The sequence below is a fragment of the Salarias fasciatus genome, chromosome 23 (assembly GCF_902148845.1).
Source record: "Salarias fasciatus chromosome 23, fSalaFa1.1, whole genome shotgun sequence".
In the NCBI taxonomy this organism is placed as follows: Eukaryota; Metazoa; Chordata; class Actinopteri; order Blenniiformes; family Blenniidae; genus Salarias; species Salarias fasciatus.
The window spans coordinates 16,190,382-16,208,830 of record NC_043766.1 but is presented as its reverse complement, the minus strand read 5'-3'; the positions used below and the strand labels follow the sequence as shown (position 1 = coordinate 16,208,830).

Sequence of the window (18,449 nt, the reverse complement as noted above, 5' to 3'; positions counted from 1 at the left end):
TTTGGTCCGTTTCCCCATTCAGATATAGAAAATATTTTATTATTTGCTGTTGATTCCTGCTATACTCATCTGATAATACTCACAGAAAACACAATTAATCCAAATCTGCTTTTACAAGAGTGTACTTTTTCCTTCCTTTGGTTATTTTCTAAAACATGCAAGGCCTTTCTTATGTTACCTTGCATTTAAAACCAGTGAGATCACCAATCAAAACCTGCATAAATGTCATGCTGAACACTATTAATATGGAGTGACCTAAAACTTATGTTTTTTAGTTGCTTTAATTTCAGTACATATAGTGTTTCAAAGAACGGTTTCTGTCCCTTTAATAGAAATACTACTCTCGCTTCCATCCGTCTTGCCCCCATATGTTCACCCTCCCACTCAGTGGTTCTCTGCCTCATACTCCAGCTCTGTGTCTCAGTTTACTGCTCCTACTGGCAGCATCTACTCTCACAGCTGAAGGGAAGAACTGAAACCACAGCGCTCAGTGCGAGTCATGATTTAGGACTTATGCAGAATACATCATCTGATGCTCATCTCCACTGAAAAAGGTAAAAAAAAACAAAACTTTTTGGTGGTTCTTTTTAAGAAAAAATTGCATTTTTGTGCACATTGATGTTCACATGGCTTCATTCATTTGTGATGTAGTGTCATGTCAAACTCACTAACTTCAGAATGAAAAAGTCAGAAGTCTCTCAAATTTGCTCAAAGAAGCATATTGCTGCTGTTTTAGTTGGAATATAATGCAACAGTCCTCAGAATAACAGCTCAGAACTTCTTGCTGTACTGCAAACAGATTGATTTTAAGTAAGGATAGAATTACAATTGGAATAAAACTGGAAAGAAATGCTTCAGCTACAACAGCAGTATTGAAAAATGTATCGTTTTGTGCTTTTATTGTATTTTAAGGTGTCCATGTGTGGCTCACACAGGCCAAGGAGATATAAATTGGTGTTACTCTGTGTCCAGACCCTGTTGTGCCCTGAAAGGTCACATAGGAATAATTCTGGGCTTGAGGTAATAAATTAATGATTAGCTGGTATCATAGTAGAGCCACGGTGATGAACAACACTTTAAAATGACTGTAGCACACCAGTAATGTACCTCGCATCCGTAATTTTTTTGCTTCTGGGGAAATTCAAAGGGGGAAATTTCATGCGTTTCGTGGCTTGCAATTTGAAGAAGTACTCATGTTTTCACAGGACAAGGATACTCTCACTTCTTCTGTTTACAGACTTCTTCTGATGCTTCTCACTAAAGCAAACTTTGCAGTTAGAGAGAATGTCCTTGGTCTGAGTCCAGGTTGGGCCAGGTGGCCTTTGTGTGAGTTTGAATGTCGTCTCCTATGTTTCCACATGATGGACTGGTAATATGTCGGGGTGCACCTGCCTTTCTCAACAATGACTACTGCTTAACTTGCAAAAGTAATTAAAAGAGGGTTGCAATCATGAGTTATTCACCCGTTTGAATGAATATTATCAGGTTACATCTCATTTCTTTTAAGAACAGTTGTTTGTTTCTTTGTTTCTTTGTTGACCTGAAGACAACTTCACACCCTCAAGGACAGGGATGTCTTTACAAAAGAAAAAGAAAAGATAAATAAAAAAAACATCACAATCATGAACAGAGTAATTGATGTCATTACTTATTCTAATAACAATTATACATTTGTGCTCATGCTTCACTCCCTTCTCAAAAATGAATACAGGGTTGCCTCTTCTGCATGTAGGTGTTTCTGTCTCGCTCTCTAAATCTGGGTAGCAACAGTTTGGCCTTTGCCATGAGCAAACCTGACTCCACAATCAGTGTCCTGCTTGTCGATAGTGTGACTCCAACACAACATGAGAGGTATTATCAGAGAAACGATGAGGGCTCTTCAACACGCCGCTGCTGTGAAAGTCTCTCATGGGCCAACAATAGCACTGAGATTAGACAAGGACCTGACACAGGAACAGAGTAAACCATTCATACTCACGCTCTGCTCTTAAACATGATGTGAAGCGATGACTTCTGGGAGGTTGTGCATGTCACTCTGGATCCTTGAGTGATCATCAACAGATGTTGTGGGAAAGATGATTTCTGATGGGATAGATTCCTCTGTCTTTATTCTGGGGCGACTCAGAGGACTGCAAGTGGCTTCACATGATCTCAATGTGGTGTGTGTTTTATACTTTCCCAAGCAGCTACTCGTACTGAACCTCAGAATAAAGAAGGGAAAAAAAGGATTTCCTCAGTAAATTTATGCGGAATGCAGAATTTGGAAGTGGATCATTATGTAGCAAATGATAGTAAAGTCCTTCAAAGTGTTTGACTCAGGATGGTTCATTTCACAAGGTCCCATTATGCTAAAGTTGTGTCAGTCGGCAAGTGCAACCCCCATAATGTCACGATTTATTTTAATCATCAGAGAGAGAGAGAGAGACAGAGAGTAGTGGTGGCAAACTCAGCATGGCACGCATATTTCCAGACACTTTACTCAATAATCCATTATGCATAGCAGCTCTGGCTCTCCTCGGTATTTCTCCTAACCTTGCTGACGTCAGTTGCCATTTGTGAGGGTTACCCTAGCAACGGCCAGCCTCCCCAGGAGATGTCTGGTGGATAAGACAGCCCTGATGAAGCCTTTTAAGGTTTGAGTGTGGCTATACCTATTAATTGCCTTTGATACACTGGAAGTATTACATTATGTTAGGCTGTCTTGGGAAAAAAGGGGGAAAAATTAGATGGAGATACACTGATACACATTGAGAAACCATTTCTGATTGATATCCAATTATCTCCACTCAATTTGCACACCCTCTGAGGGGATTTCTGAGCAGTCCTGTGAAACTGGATTGGATAAAATGGATCTATTTTTGACCTCACTTTGCTTCACTCTCTGGACATGCAAATCAGAGATCCCACTGCTTTTACCACTGAGACACATAAATATAGTATGCCAAGACCACATGTAGCACAAAGTTCACTGCCTCTGAACAAATGGTGCATATATTTCTAACAAAAAAAAAAAAGAAAGAAATCACATCAACCGTGTTTGTTTGTTTTTTTGTTTTTTGTTTTTTTTAATGACAGAATAGATCAGTTCATCATGATTCTTTTAATTTCCAAATCTTCCTCATTCAAATGACAGGATTCATCTGCATCTGTGTATGTTTATTTATTTTTTTTAATTGTGCTCACTTACCTGGGCACTCCTCTTGTTAAATTTGCATTGATTCAAAAACGTCTCATTCATTATCAATGATACAGTTAAGATACTCTACTTATTACAGGCTTTGCTATTTATAGCATCACCAACATGTGTGCCTTTTTTTAATAGACACCAGGAAATTGTTTTGCCATTTTTGAAGTGTTGATTTGCTCCCTACTTTTCCTGTTTGCCAAGCGATGAACCAGGGGGCCTGAGAGACAAAGGAACTGATTCAGAAGACACTGTTATTCTCAACTTGCTTTCAGTCTCTGGCCTCACTGAATGCAGAGGGCTGAAATGCTTTCATTTTTCTTTAAATGTCCCTTTTTGACAATCATAGAGGGGAGGCATTGTGATGTAGTGACAAGCACTGTTATCCATATCCCAGGTTCAAGTCAGGACTCAGGGAAACTTGAGTATGAAGTTTACATGTTCTTCCAATGTGTGTGTGTAGGATTACGACTCTGTTCTCTGGTTTGCTCCATCTGCACTGGAGATTAATTGTTGATTCTAAAGTGTGTGTGTGTGTGTGTGTGTGTGTGTGTGTGTGTGTGTGTGTGTGTGTGTGTGTGTGTGCGTGCGTGCGTGCATGCGAGAGAGAGAGAGAGAGAAAGAGAGAGAGTTGTCTCTGCTATTGCATTATCATTAACTGACAAACTGGCAAAATCAGTGTATTTGCTTTTTAATCTCACATTACTGTAGTTCACTTAAATAGTTCACATGATTGGGATGAAATTTCCCAAAAAAAATTCTGCATGATTTATCGCAACTTCTTGATAGCATTGATAGCAGTAGTTTTTGAGTCAGCTCATAGATGATCTGAGAAAAGGCTAGACGTAGTCCAATATTTTGTCAGTTTTCAATTAGGTTATAGACAACTTCTAACAAGAAAATTGCTGCACTTTGCCATACATGTAACATTGATCCACATGTTTTTATACCTGCTATGTCCAACTTTGTGTCCCTGGGAGCTGGAGTCGATATAAGCTGCTGTTGGGCAAAAGGCAGGATACAGTTTGGACTGGTTGTCAGTCTTTCTCAAAAGTAATGCAGAGAGACGTATAGTTACACACAAGTGAACAGATACTGAAGCATGCAGAAGTGACATGCAAGCTGCACAGAATGTCTACAACTGACCAGTCTACAAACGAACCATTCGACTATAGTGTGGGCCATATGACAGATTGAAAAGAAGAACCCAAAGCATTCATGTGTCATGCTTACTGTCATTCTGAAAGTGTCCATATTCACGAATTTGCAAAGTAAAATGTTCGTGGCAGCTCCAGCAACTTGCATCCCAGAAGAATAAACAATTTTTGTATTAGACAGTATAACTAGATGTAATAATAACCCATGTTGTCCAGATGACTGTTTTCAAGAGAACAAATAAACAAAAAGCTTAATCCCAGCTGCCCTAATGACAAACAAACCACATATGTCTCCTGTCTCATGTTAATCCTAATCCTTATAATGTGTTTAGGAGGAAATTGGACTGACACACCTAAACTACTGCTGTGTGTGTGAATTCAATTAGACTTAATCTGACCCCATGCTACTCCGAAAGGAAACCAAGGGCTGAGAAACTTTCATCTTCCCTCTATTGATTGTGGCTCGTGCAGAGATATGGAAAAGTCTATCCCACTGCTCCCTTTCATTGGCCGCATTAAAAATTCATCCTGTCCCAATAGCGAGAGATCCTTTTCAATGAGCCCACTGCAGGCGAACTGTGGTGAGCCTGGGTGAGACTTAGCACAGCTGTCTCCTGATACAATCCAAACCCCCAGAGATTTGACTTTTGATATTTTGTATGCTAATAATTGACTGCTCTTCGCTGTTGATTACTGTAATTCTTTTCAACTTTGAAACAGCAACAACAAAAGAAAATTTTGTTCAAAACAATTGATGAAGTAAGACTTTCGGTTTCAGGTGTCATATATATCATTACCTTCCTGAGCATGGCTGACTAATTGAACCAAATGTACATTTATTAAAGGGACAGAAATGCAATTTTTTTTTCACAAGTTTGAACCACAGAGACATTTTCTACCAATTAAAAACATACTACAACAATTATAAAATAAAGCCTACTAATTTCACTGACAGAATTATTTCTTAGCTTTTTATTACATAGTAATCAACTGACTGTAATACAAAAAAGACTGAAATGGTTTGAAGACTTTTACACTAGCCAAAGGAGGTTATATGAATATTCAGTTTTATTCACTTTAACTGAGAGAAAAAAGTTGAAGAGCAAGAAAACAAACAAATAATCAAAAAGGTTAAATTGATAAAACACCTCAATTCATTTTGGTGAGATATATCATCTACAGCAGTAATATGTTAAACATGTTCTAAGATTATTCTGCATTCTGAATGAAGTATTTATTATGTGTAATAGAAAAAGATCACAGTCTGGACTGACAGTGGCTGGTCACAGGTGGTTTCTACTTTCTTAATTTTCAGATTTAGTACTTCAGTTGGATCACTGTTTTGGAATAGTAGTTGTGTGTGTTAAGAAGAAAAAGGATAGCACATTTTATTAATCTAAGCCTGTCCTCCTGTCTTTAAGCCTAAGTCCTCCATGAATAACAACTTTTTACTTCCACTACTGTCACTACTGCTCCAGTACTTCTCGTCTTGTGTCTATTTCCTGTATCCCGTTCGATTCCTTTTATCAGGGGGGCTAGAGGACGGTACCATTCTGGCCGCAGGGTACTCGCTACTGAATTAACACAGCATTGAAACTAAAACGTCATTATTACGATTTCAGTTTGAGTTTGTACTGCAATATTTTATGCATTTTATACATCCTGGCTATTTAATTCATCCACGGTCTTCACCATATAATGAACGTATTCATCACTCCACCACCGCGCTCCCCCCAGCGTGGGCTGTTGCCATGTTCCCACTTTCATGGGTGTGGTGATTAGCTTGCTTGGTGTAAATTGTAGTGGTCAAATTCGAGCAGAGTAACACTTGTTTTGTCCGCTTGAAATCACTGAAAAAAACTTAAAATTAACACACCTGCCTTTACGATTCCTCTCACAGCTGTGGGCATGGTTGTCGTGTGAAAGCGGACCGGGTGGACTTGATCAGAAGAACAGACAGCCTGTTTCAGGTAGGGACAAGGAATCTCTCTTGATAGTTTGGCGTGTGATTTTTAGACTAAATTCGTCTTTATTCAGGCCGGTTTAGTTCTTGTGTATATTGATACATGATGACATGCCTAACTATGAAACAGTTTGTGATATTCTAGCCATCTCCAAGCAGAAGCGAAGCTGTTTAAAGATACCCTCTCTACTGTTGCCTCCACTGAGCTGCCACTGTTTCAGATGCACTGCTTCTTCACAAACGTGGCCTTCTGCATGTTGTCAATACGTAACAATAAGCGCCTTTCACTGGAAACCACATAGCCGTGTGGTTTTATGCCGTGTATCAGTTTTCTCGTATGTGGTATTAAGATACCCTGCGTAGCTTCCCCCCTCATGTCTTTCCTATTAAATATACATGACAGTCCGCCTTCATCCAGCATCCACCGGTTGCGTGATGGAGCCCCTTGCTCCTGCAAATTGTTGCTTCTGTCAGACAGCCATCAGGATTCAGAGGCTCTCATAGCTATTACCAAAATATGTTTATTCACGTTTATTCGTGTTTATTCACATATTTTTTCCAGTGGCCTAAGACGTGATGTTTTGTTGTGTACTGATTAACATATCAGATATGAATTTGAAGTGATTAGTATTCTTTATTTCCTCCGTCTATGAAATGAAATGAGTCTTTTTTCTGTGTGAAATGTTCATTTGCTCGCAAACTTGCAAGTTTAGAATTTCATCAGCGTTTGAGCTGTAGCACCGAACAACTTTCCTAATAATACACAGTATGGGGAAAACCTATTTAACTAGCACTGCAAGAACACTTTTTTTTAATACAACAAGGCCAGGGAAGTAGGAAAATATTAAATGAAGCATTCTTTATATGAACTCTAACATTGCCAAAGACGCAAGGCAAATATGTGATGCAGAAACAAGCAAGATCATACTACAGAGTGTCTGAGAGGTGACATGTATTAAAGTTTTCTAGTGACAAGCTCAGATTCTTGGAGGGCATGTAAATGAAACAAAATGATAGCCAGATTGTTTGGGAGACCAGAAACCGTAGCCAATATGGGCCAAAAGTGTTGTTGTTGATGCATGAGGAACTGTGGAATATGAATAACTACCATATTTCTGTCGTGGTCAAGCTCAACACAATTTTAGGAGAAGTATTTAAAAGCATGAAAGGAGCTACATTCACTGTAATTCTGTATTATCTTTATTATTTTTTTCCCCCATTTTTGACACTGTATTTTATCTTGCATCCATCTTTTATACTGCAAACTCAAGAGCTGGTCTCAGCTGACTATGAGTCAAGGTACATCCTGGACAGTTTACCATTTCATCACAAACACAGACAGTCACATAAATTCACAGATACCATTCAACCTCAAATACATGTTTTGGGACAGTGGAGAGAAAACTGAGTACCAAGAGAAAAACACCAAAACACGTATTGGGAAAATATGCAAACTCTTCACTGATGAGCTACACAGGTACATGCTGGTGTGAACGTAAATGAAACATGCTGAATTATTATGGGTTTTTTTTATAATATGTCAATAGAGTGAAAGCAATTCAAGTATTGTGTTCATCATTTGCAGACTACTGCAAGGATGTTTAACTTCAGTAGCCCATTACATCCTATGTTTGGACTGATTAGAGGTCTTTGGTCTGTGCTGCATTTGAACTTTTTCTAACTTTTAATGAACTTCACCACAGTTGGTAAAGAAGCAAACAGAATCTTGCTTTTTGAACTAGCTCAGCTTTCACACACATCATGGTGCATGGTGTTTAACCGTACAGCTCTCTGGTGTAGATTTCGTGTTATGTGGAAATTAAATAGTAAATTGTAGTAAGAAATATTATATTTACTTGAAACCATCTCTTAGTGGTCTGTGGGGGTGAAACTTATAGTGTGAGAAATATCATACTAGGTATTGCTTTTACAGTTTCTTGTTTGCTTTTGTAATTCTGAACATATGCTGTGTGTTCTTCTCAATTAATATATTGTATATACACATAAACCGACTAACTGGAAGAAAACCATGTGGTACATCACTTTATTGGAATTGTGTAACTTTCCCAAAGTTTTCAAGATGTTTGGATTGTTGTTCATTTCTAACCTCAACAAGTTCACAGCTGGAGCAGCTTTAATGCTGCATTGAAGTTTGACATTGACACAATAAACTGAGATGACTTTCCTTCTAAGATGGTTCTGTGGTTCTGTAGTATCTGTAGCGCTTATTGTATAAATGCATGCAGTTTATGAAGCAATTCATGAATTTAGATTCTGGGGAAAAAAAGTATTTTACAGCTTAGAGAAAGAGAAAGTGCAGTTATAAAATTCATTGCAAATGACTAATGCATGAAACAATCTTAATTTTGTTTCCCCCTTCGTTAACAATACCAGTGATTTTCTGGTATGGTGTAACTTGCGTAGTGATTATTTTACTGTTTGAGCAGTGTTACTTCACTGTAATCACTGCTGCAGAGGTCCTTCACTGCTTCTGGTGTGGGACTCTGTCAGAACCTGACTGTTCATAACATCAGTTCCAGAACGTCCTGGTCATCCCTGTGCTGATATTTTACGGTCTGCTTCTGGACAATGGTATATTCTTTCTTTCTTGTTGTGAGTGTATACGATTGAAAATAAATGTTTGAATAGGGTATTTACAGCCCTCTCCCACAATAAACATATATCAAATCAAAAGATTTTTAGTTCATTGCCATTATTCATATTCGGGGCATTTCTGTTTATGATATAATTATATAAAATTGATTGGCTGGAGCCGATCCCAGCTGTTTATGGACAACGCCCTGGACAGGACACCAGTTCATCATCTGGCTAAAAGACAGAAAACAGAACACAGAGAAACACACGCTCACATTCACTCCTATGAGCGATTTAAAAGCACCAGTTAACTTCAGTCAACTGGGGACAAAACAAAGTATCCGGAAAAAACAAGACTGAGAGGGAAAAGATGCACGTTCCACACAGAATTTGCCCCTGCCTGGACCTTTTTGTTATTTTTGAATAGTTATGCATTTTATTTTGTGTAATTATAGATTTTATTCCTTTTATTAGTTTTCCTCTGAAAGGCATTTAGTGTCGTCTTCATTCTCCATATTTGACCCTGTGATATAAGATATTTTCTGAGAATTTTTGATGAGAGTATTTTATCCTGATGATGATTGAAGTACTGCATTTAAGTATTGAAGTATAATTGATTATTATTAATTATGATTCTAAGGGTGAAAGGACATTACAAGTTAGTAATGTAACTATAGCCTTGTTTACATGGCAGCGTTTCAAGTGAAATGGCATTGTTTTGCATTTTCATTTCAGAAAAGTTTCACATCTAATTGGCAAAATTCTGAAAATGTTGTGTTTTTATACATCAATGGCAAAAAAACTAAAAACAGCTTAGTTTTTATGTTGTGTCACCTGTGTTTGCTGTTGGTTGTATTGTAATGAAACAACACACAGATGCACTCAGAGAACCATTTAGGATAAACATGAATGATGGTGAATACACAGACAGCCATGTAAACGGGGCTCATTGAAATAGTAATAGTAACTCAGTAAAATTTAAGCATTTGCTTTTTTTTTTTTGATTGATTCATTCATAGAAGAACAGATGTAAGAATGTGAAGAATGTGTCTGTTCACCTGTTGAACTGACGACAGTGATTTCTAGAGGTAAATATGGATGTGATGACCGAGCTGTGCCTGTCTTGTCCTATGAAGCACAATCTCAAACTTCTGCTGGCACTTTGTTTCCGGTCCATATACCGTGTGTCCTCGTGGACACTGAAAGCATCAGGCTGAACAGGGCTGATGGATGGATGGAATTTTGGGTGGTTAAATGTCAGGACAGGGTAGCAGCACCCACTGCCTCCCATTGCACCTCACAGACCCTCATCTGTGACAGTGACAAGCAGCCCTGTCTACTATCACCACGTACTGAACAATAGGCCGCTCGAGCACACAGTTGTGCCTTTGTTACTCTGATCCTATGTAACACTACTATAAATAATTGAAAAATAAATCTTATCCAGCCATTTACTGTTAACCATTTATCTTTATAACAGTTTATTTTTGACCATTCATGAGGTTACTCACTTTGGCAGTTTCGGTCCATAAGTGACTAATGTTTTCTCTCCTCGTCTGCATGTCTGTTCATGTGGCACTCACAGTATCAGTCCCACAGATAGGCTGGCATCGGAGCTGTCAGTTTTTCTCAGTTTGCTGGAAAATCCCCGGTGTGTTTCTCAGCATTAGTCACTATTGTTTGCATAGTTTTACACTCTCTCGTTTGCATTCCGTGGCATGAGTCTCAGGTTTAGGATTTGGTTTGACAATTAGCTGAGTGTAAAAGGTCAATTTGGGCATGTTGGTAGTTCACTGAGCAGACTATGGGGCATGGGAGGAAGGTGTATTTGCAGTTATTGTGTGTCATTGAGCGGTACACCCTCATAGTCAAGTTGACACTGAGACTCCTGTTTTAGACTCATGTGTTTGGAAAATATTGTCTTGTTTTTATTTGTATAGAGTAGGCAACTCATGCTGCATTAGGTATAAGTGTGCAATTAAGAGGATGAAACACACAGGCCTGTCTTTACATTGCACGACTTCCTGGGGAGAGGAAGGGCTGGGCTTCAGCTTATTGTTGAATTATAGAAAATGGACCTGAAAATTTAATCTCAGAGGGTTTGACCGCTTGGCAGCAGACTGTAAAGGAGGAGTGTCTAAGTGCTCTGTGACCCACATTCACACTCCCCAAGGTTGTGAGTGTGTGTGCGCGTGCGTGTGCGCGTGCACGTGCGTGCGGTCTTGCACACTGAAGCCAGATATACATTCAGAGAAATGTTGTAATGGCTGCCTACCCACACTAGAGGGTTTGCCCACATGCATGCTGCAGATTGATCAAACCGCACAGTGCAACAAGACAGAAAAAAGGCTGATTGGCTAGGGTAGGGAAAGGTCAGTGCCTGTCTCAGATAGCCTTTTGAACCTGACTAATAGTGTTTGAAGGGTCAGGCCACCCTCTGAGCTGCCACACAACTCCACCTTTCCCCACCCTCTACAGCACCCTTCTTTTTTTTTTTTTTTTTTTTTTTTTTGGAGCCCAGATATGATACTTGTGTTTGTGTAGAGGAAGTGTCCCAGTCCTCTGCTACCTGTCTGTGTTGAACATATAGTTTTTCTGTCCTTCTGTCTTGCAGGTGTCAGCTGGTAGAGTGTGTGGGCACGCGTACGTGTGCATGTCTGTGTGTGCAACTGGGTGGGTGAATGTGAGCGCAAGTGTGTGCATGCGTGCAGGCCCGTGTTTTCCCAGCAGGCAGTGTTTGGACTGAAGTAGTGGCCTGAAGACATCACAGAGGGACAATGAGTGAGCTGGAGCAGTTGCGGCAGGAAGCTGAGCAGCTACGCAATCAGATCCGGGTACAGTTGTGTGTCTGTGTGTGTCAATGAGTGTCCTTCTTTCAACTGAAGAAATCTGATTCTTGGAATTGTAGTGTAAGTACAAAAGGAATACTGAGATAAATTAGTTTTTATTACAGTTCATATTTTAAGACACTTTTTTTTTTCTTTTTGTATTTTGGGTGCAAAGATAATCATGTGTTACTGGTTGAAAAAGCTGATTTATATTTTTTGTTTTGTATCATTCATTATGTTGCAGGATGCCAGGAAAGCATGCAGTGACTCCACTCTGTCACAGGTAAGACTTTTTTTTCACCTTTCGACTGTTGGATGACGGAGCCAGTCATTAATTTCTGTATTTTTGTCAAGTTTGGTGTCACTGGTCGACACTCGCACAGTGCATAAAAAAAAAAAAAAAAAACTCCAGAAGGAACATGTCCACTGCAGAAAAACACAAACAATCCCCATCATCAAGTCCAGAGCTTTGCACGGATAGCAAAACTAATAGATAATAAAAATAGATGATAGAATTTATTAAACTGAGTAAATGAATATCAAGAAAGAAAGAAAAAAAGGATAATTTATACCTCCAACTCCAGAAAAGTAATTACTAGGAAACATTTTCTTACTGTGAGTCACTTGCTGACGATATTGGAAATGTCGAAATAAACTTCATGCACCTAACACAAGCACTGACTTGTTAATTTTTAGTGATAGTGATCTACGGCTAGTCAGTGGTTGGAGCTCCAGCCTCATAGCACGAAAGTTTTGGGTTGGAATCCGGGCTGGGCCTTTGTGTGTGGAGCTTGCATGTTCTTCCTGGTTGTGTGTGGGGGTTTTACTGTACAGCTTCCTTTCGCCGTTGAAAACAGGTGTAGCAGCTGATACTCCTTCCTGTGTTTTGGCAGATCACAGCTGGTCTGGACTCAGTGGGCCGGATACAGATGCGGACGCGACGCACTCTCAGGGGCCACCTGGCCAAGATCTATGCAATGCACTGGGGGAGTGACTCCAGGTAGTGTACTTAATAACAACACAGTTATAAGCTTCAAGGACATTATATATCTTCTGTGTTTGTCTTTTTTCTTTTGTGTCATTTTTGTTTTGTGTCATTTTTTAGAGGAGATTCTTTGAATTTTGTTTTAAATAAGCTTATTATGTTTACTTAAAAATAACACTTGTGCAATTCCCTTGGCACGTCTGGGGATGTCAAATGTATATTTTTCTTTCTTTTGTTTATATCCTCAGATCAAAGTGAGTGTACATTTGCTGTTGCTTCTACTTGCTGTGTGCTGCTGCTGTTTTAGGTTGTGTTGTTTTCCATTTCAGTTCAACTCCCAATATTTTAAATTCATCCCTAAAACTACTGTAACAAAGCAATATGAGTTACGTAGCTCAAATATTTAAATAAATGTACTGGAATATTAGCCTCTAGTGCTGTTGTGTTGTCATTTAGGGTGCTTTCACACTGGGTGGGCACATTTGGTGTCAACATTTTTGTAAATTAGCTGCAATTTCTGAAGTCCTTTACGTTGATCACTGACTTCGGGAGCTTGATCTGCTCAAACTCATGGCTTAAGAGGGGCATTTGTTCTACAGCCTGCTGCGGTGCTTCAGTCCACATCAGAGTGGGACTGCATCTGCTCCAAGACCACCACTACAGGCCAGTCTCAGATGGGCTGACAGCTTGTGTGAAAGGACCCTCAGTGACTGTGACAAAAAATGGTAGTTGAGTTTTGTTGAGAACTCAGAGCTGTCATTGAGCCTAACATCAACCCACCAGGTGAATATGGACGTCAATGAGCAAATTCAGCTGTCCTGAACTAGTTTCTATCTGTCCTGGAAAGTTTCTCTTAATAATTGAATTTCTTAAATTACTGTTACTGAGAACCGGTTTTAGTACGACTTAGTTTGAGTTCACACGGTGACAATTTCACAGCATCATTCATTACTGGATTTATCAGCCTTTGTTTTTATTCGTGTTAATGTGTGTATTACTCTTTATCTTTCTCTTTGTCCGTCTGTTTCCCAATGCGATGCACTGGGACAGTGATGGGAGTCCCAGGTGTGGGGCGATATTACTATCAGTACTACTACTACTGCTACCTCCACTGCCACAACTACTACTGTTCTACTAATATGACTAATACTATCATAAATGACTGTCACTACTGTCACCCTCACCACTACTGTACATCCCAGTGCCACCACTGTTTTATGCCTTCACTATGAGCACAGTAATAATAGTCTCTAGGCACAGAGAGCCTCACTACAGCTTATTTAATATTTCCTTAAAGATGCAGTTTTTAAGATCCTAAAACCTTGGCCTTGTTCTGACTGAACACCACAATATACCAACGATTAAAAAACTGTCTCTCCAGATTTTTTTTGCTGTTGTGGATGCAGACAGGTTATTGGCATTAAATTCAATCTTACAAACTGCGTTTTTAAGTGTTTGCTGCAGTTATAAGCACCGAGGGGAGTCGCACAGAAAATAGCGGTCATGCTTGTCTTTTTTCCGTGGTGTGCATGCAGTGCATTAACTTCTAATCTCTATGAAACTGATTGTATGATCACTCTGTTATTGATTGATTTTATTTTAGTTTTTTGAAAATATATCAATTAAGCTTAACTTTATAACAGAAGTACACATCAATCTATTAACTACCATAACAAGTTTTCAAAATGTAGCTTATAATTTGACTGTGAGGCTAAGTGCTCTTGTTACCTGATGTTTGCTCCCAGTAGTTGTGTATATGGGTGTGCCGCGCACTCTCTAGGTGACCCTGCAGGAGGTGACTGTTTATTTTGTAAACAGCCTCTGACATTTGAGCGTGATGGCATGCCTCTTGATTGTTGTGCAGCAGCATCAAACCGTTTCCTGTTCCCGGAGAGACTGAAACACCCAGTCAGGGTGGGAGGGGGGTTTCCAGCTGTTACTGCATCTGCCCCATTTACAACTTCCACTCTCTTTACCCCAGCCCCTGCCTTTTCTTCTGCTGCCCTACCTTGATGTGTTTCCCAATCTGCCAGGCTTCCACCTCCCACTCGACAGTGGGGACTTTTGCATAACTGGGGTTATGAATATTACATGGAGTGGGACATTAAAAGAGGCTTCTTTAGAGGGGGAGGTTTCCACTAGGAGACGGAGACCAGGGGATGTAAAGGCAATGAGGAAGGAGTCATGCAGAATGCTTTTCGAACAAATGGCCTTGTTTACATTTAGACTGACAGCGTAGCATCGTAGTTTGTAAAGTGGCTGGCTCTCATCGCTTTGAAAAAACCGGGTGCATGTATCTTCCATCATGTCGGTGTCTGTACAGATGGGCCTTGTGTAACGCTTCTTTACTTGTGTTTAGGTCACTTGTCAGTGCCTCGCAAGATGGAAAGCTTATTATATGGGACAGCTACACAACAAATAAGGTATGTTTATGACTGTGTCATTATGTTTTATTTATAAGGTACAACTAATAAAGCTGTATCTATTCACCACCATCCCAAATGTTTAAAAATTATTTATCAATTTCATCCTTTAAAATGATGTTCTTGTTCATTAGAACTATACGACTTTTACTGAAATATGCAAAGAAAATGTCTATAACCCTCCTTGTACTCAGATGCACGCCATCCCACTGCGCTCTTCCTGGGTGATGACCTGTGCGTACGCCCCCTCTGGGAACTATGTAGCCTGCGGAGGTCTGGACAACATCTGCTCCATATACAGCCTGAAGACCCGCGAGGGCAACGTGCGCGTCACCCGGGAGCTACCAGGACACACGGGTATGTGCAGCTATGAAATACAAGGAGAAATATATAAAATAACATAAATATATAAAATACTGGCTGGACCGTTCTGTGTGGAGTTTGCATGTTCCCCCTGTGGATGTGTGGGTTTCCTCCCGATACTTCACTGTCCTGCCACAGTCCCAAAACATGCATATGAGGTTGTTATTGGACTTAAGTGTGAATATGAGTGTGCGGTTGTGTTTGTCTGTGTTTGGCCTGTGATGGACTGGAGACCTGTCCAGGAAGCATCCTGCCCTCCCCTGTGGTTAGCTGGGATTGGCTCCGGCGCCCCACGACCCTGCACAGAATAAAGCAGTATAGAAGATGGATGGATGGATACACTCTGTTTTGTTCCTGCAATCTAAAAGCATACTTTTAGCAATAACTATCAATATATTTTTTTTAAATAAAATATTTGAATTACTTTTAATATTCTTATTGTATGTTCATTTGTGACTGCTGATTAAAATCTGGCTGCAGTATGAATAGTGACATCTTTACTAAAAGGTACTGAGCAGGGCAGTACATGCCTTATGTGATGTAGATCTACAATTTATCTCCAGGTTATTTATCCTGCTGTCGCTTCTTGGATGACAACCAGATACTAACCAGCTCTGGAGACACAACCTGGTGAGTGTAACTTAAACGCTTATGTCCTGTGCATGATGGGAATATTTTTCTGGTGTCTTCATAAGTTTTAGTAGCTCTATTTTTTTCTGCTAGTGCTTTATTGTTTGATAAATTTTCAAAACAATTAAATGTGAGTTGATCAATTCATCTGTTACAGGTAAAAGAAATTGGGGGAAAAAAATGTTCCAAAATCAGTTTGTATCTTTGTGGGTTCAAACACTGGGCTGTAAAGCAATAATTCAGGGAACAAAACGCTTTTTTTTTTTGTTTGTTTGTTTGTGACTGCTGCTGGTTTCCTGCAGTGCACTGTGGGACATCGAGACAGGCCAGCAGGCCACCAGCTTCACTGGTCACACAGGGGATGTGATGAGCTTGTCTCTGAGCCCGGACTTCAAGACGTTTGTGTCGGGTGCGTGTGACGCCACATCCAAGCTGTGGGACATCCGTGATGGCATGTGCAGGCAATCGTTCACTGGCCATGTGTCTGACATCAATGCTGTCACTGTGAGTACCAGACCTTCAGTCTCACACACACACACACACACACACACACACACACACACACACACACACACACACACACACACACACACACACACACACACACACACACACATGCTTCAGAGATAAAGAAACGTATGAAAGAGGACAGAAATTGCAGAACAGATGAAGGCAACAACAAACAACATTGTTTAATTTTGAGAGCATTTAAAACCGTATACGATTAAATGATGATCTTTGAAGAGAAGCTTTTTCAAATTAATTACCTCCATTCCTCCATTCACTCAAACAATAATTTTTGTTCAAACCATTGTGCTGAATGATGGAGATATTTTCATTCCTCAGTCCAAAGAGGAAAGTGCATTTTTTCTTTTATTACCGTGTCAAAGCCTTCATTTTTGACATGACATGAAGTGCAATGTGTGCACCAAGGTACCGAAAGGTTCAAGAAATACTCTAACGCTGTGATTACGGCCTCTGCTTTGCAGTTCTTCCCCAATGGGAATGCCTTCGGCACCGGCTCCGATGATGCTACCTGCAGGCTCTTTGACCTGCGTGCCGACCAGGAGCTGATGATGTACAGCCACGACAACATCATCTGCGGCATAACCTCGGTTGCGTTCTCTAAGAGCGGCCGCCTGCTCTTAGCTGGCTATGACGACTTCAACTGCAATGTGTGGGACACTCTAAAAGGCGAGCGTGCAGGTAAGTCATGTCTGAAGCAAAGAAAAGAAAGGAGGCCTGTTCGACCAAGAAGTCGGTTTTTAATTGTGGAAGGTGCTTTGGCACTGGTGACGTGGTCAATGCTCCTGTGAAGTGGGGAAAAAAAACATTTACTCAGTTCTCATCTTGTGGTCTAATTGATCTCATAGATCATGGTCTGTGTCTGGAGAGTATTTTCACACCAAAGCCTCTTCTCTCCTCTACTGTAAGACGGTGTCAAGTGTCTGTTGACGCATCCTGCTCTCAACAATAGAAACTGTGTTCTTGGGAAATGATGAAGAATCGAATAGCAATCGACCCTGGTCGACTCTCAATCAAAAGGTTGCTGGTAGGATTCCACATTACCCTGTGTCCACATGTCGAAGTGTCCTTGAGCAGGACACTGAACCCAATTTGGTTGGTTTGAGCACCAGGCATGGCAGCTGATACCAATTGTTGGGGCAGTGGTGACCTAAAGGTTAGACAAGTGAACCTAGGATCAGGAGTTCCCTGAGCAGCACCCTTGGCCCCCATCAGCTCCCTGGACCGCCCCAATGAGACATGAAAAAAGGATATTAATAAAGTAGGATTAGTCGCTTGTTTAATTAGCCTTTAGATATTTATTTGTGGAGTAATTTTCAGAGATTTCAGGTAATTTTATAATCTGGCAAATAATACAGTTGAATTATTTTCATGCTTCATTACGTTGGTGTGGGGACTCTGACCTGAACTGACCTGAAATGTAGTTCAGACAAGTGTTGTCTGTCAATATTAATATATTTATATGAAGAGAGACTGGCATTGAATATTATTGCAAACTGAGATTAGGAAAAAAAAATCTTTTTTTTTTGTCATTGTTTGTGTGAGTACCTGCTTGTATATTTGTATTGGAGCAAGCTGAGAACTCAAGAAATTTAGCCTGCCAAGTAACTTATCTCTACTTCTCCCCTACGCCTTGTTTTCTCTGACCTGCAGGTGTGCTAGCAGGCCATGACAACAGAGTCAGCTGTTTAGGAGTAACGTCGGACGGCATGGCCGTGGCCACCGGCTCCTGGGACAGTTTCCTCCGGATCTGGAATTAAGAACACACCTTTTGCCTCCTCAATCACTGCCCGCCA

The 18,449-nt window shown here is 40.2% G+C and overlaps 1 protein-coding gene across 2 annotated transcripts; it reads left to right on the top strand.

Annotated features, from left to right (window-relative positions):
* The first annotated feature begins 6,103 nt into the window (after window positions 1–6,103).
* Window positions 6,104–18,416, top strand: LOC115381810 (guanine nucleotide-binding protein subunit beta-4). Of its 2 annotated transcripts, XM_030083424.1 has the most exons (11): window positions 6,104–6,311; window positions 11,514–11,733; window positions 11,972–12,010; window positions 12,621–12,727; window positions 13,763–13,777; window positions 15,072–15,135; window positions 15,330–15,492; window positions 16,062–16,128; window positions 16,431–16,632; window positions 17,118–17,334; window positions 18,307–18,416. In XM_030083424.1, exons 2-11 carry the CDS (start codon window positions 11,677–11,679, stop codon window positions 18,411–18,413), a joined length of 1,038 nt encoding a protein of 345 aa, XP_029939284.1. In that variant the 5' UTR covers window positions 6,104–6,311; window positions 11,514–11,676; the 3' UTR covers window positions 18,414–18,416. The 2 variants fall into 2 exon arrangements, with proteins under 2 accessions (XP_029939284.1, XP_029939285.1); XM_030083425.1 differs by lacking the exon at window positions 13,763–13,777.
* The last annotated feature ends 33 nt before the right edge of the window (window positions 18,417–18,449 follow it).

What these genes read in the sequence shown, in the direction of transcription:
- LOC115381810 (XM_030083424.1), top strand. Translation starts at nt 11,677, where the DNA reads ATGAGTGAGCTGGAGCAGTTGCGGCAGGAAGCTGAGCAGCTACGCAAT. An exon ending in ACAGCTACACAACAAATAAG is followed by an intron (nt 15,136 to 15,329) that starts GTATGTTTATGA and finishes CCTTGTACTCAG; the next exon opens with ATGCACGCCATCCCACTGCG. An exon ending in TCTAAAAGGCGAGCGTGCAG is followed by an intron (nt 17,335 to 18,306) that starts GTAAGTCATGTC and finishes TCTGACCTGCAG; the next exon opens with GTGTGCTAGCAGGCCATGAC.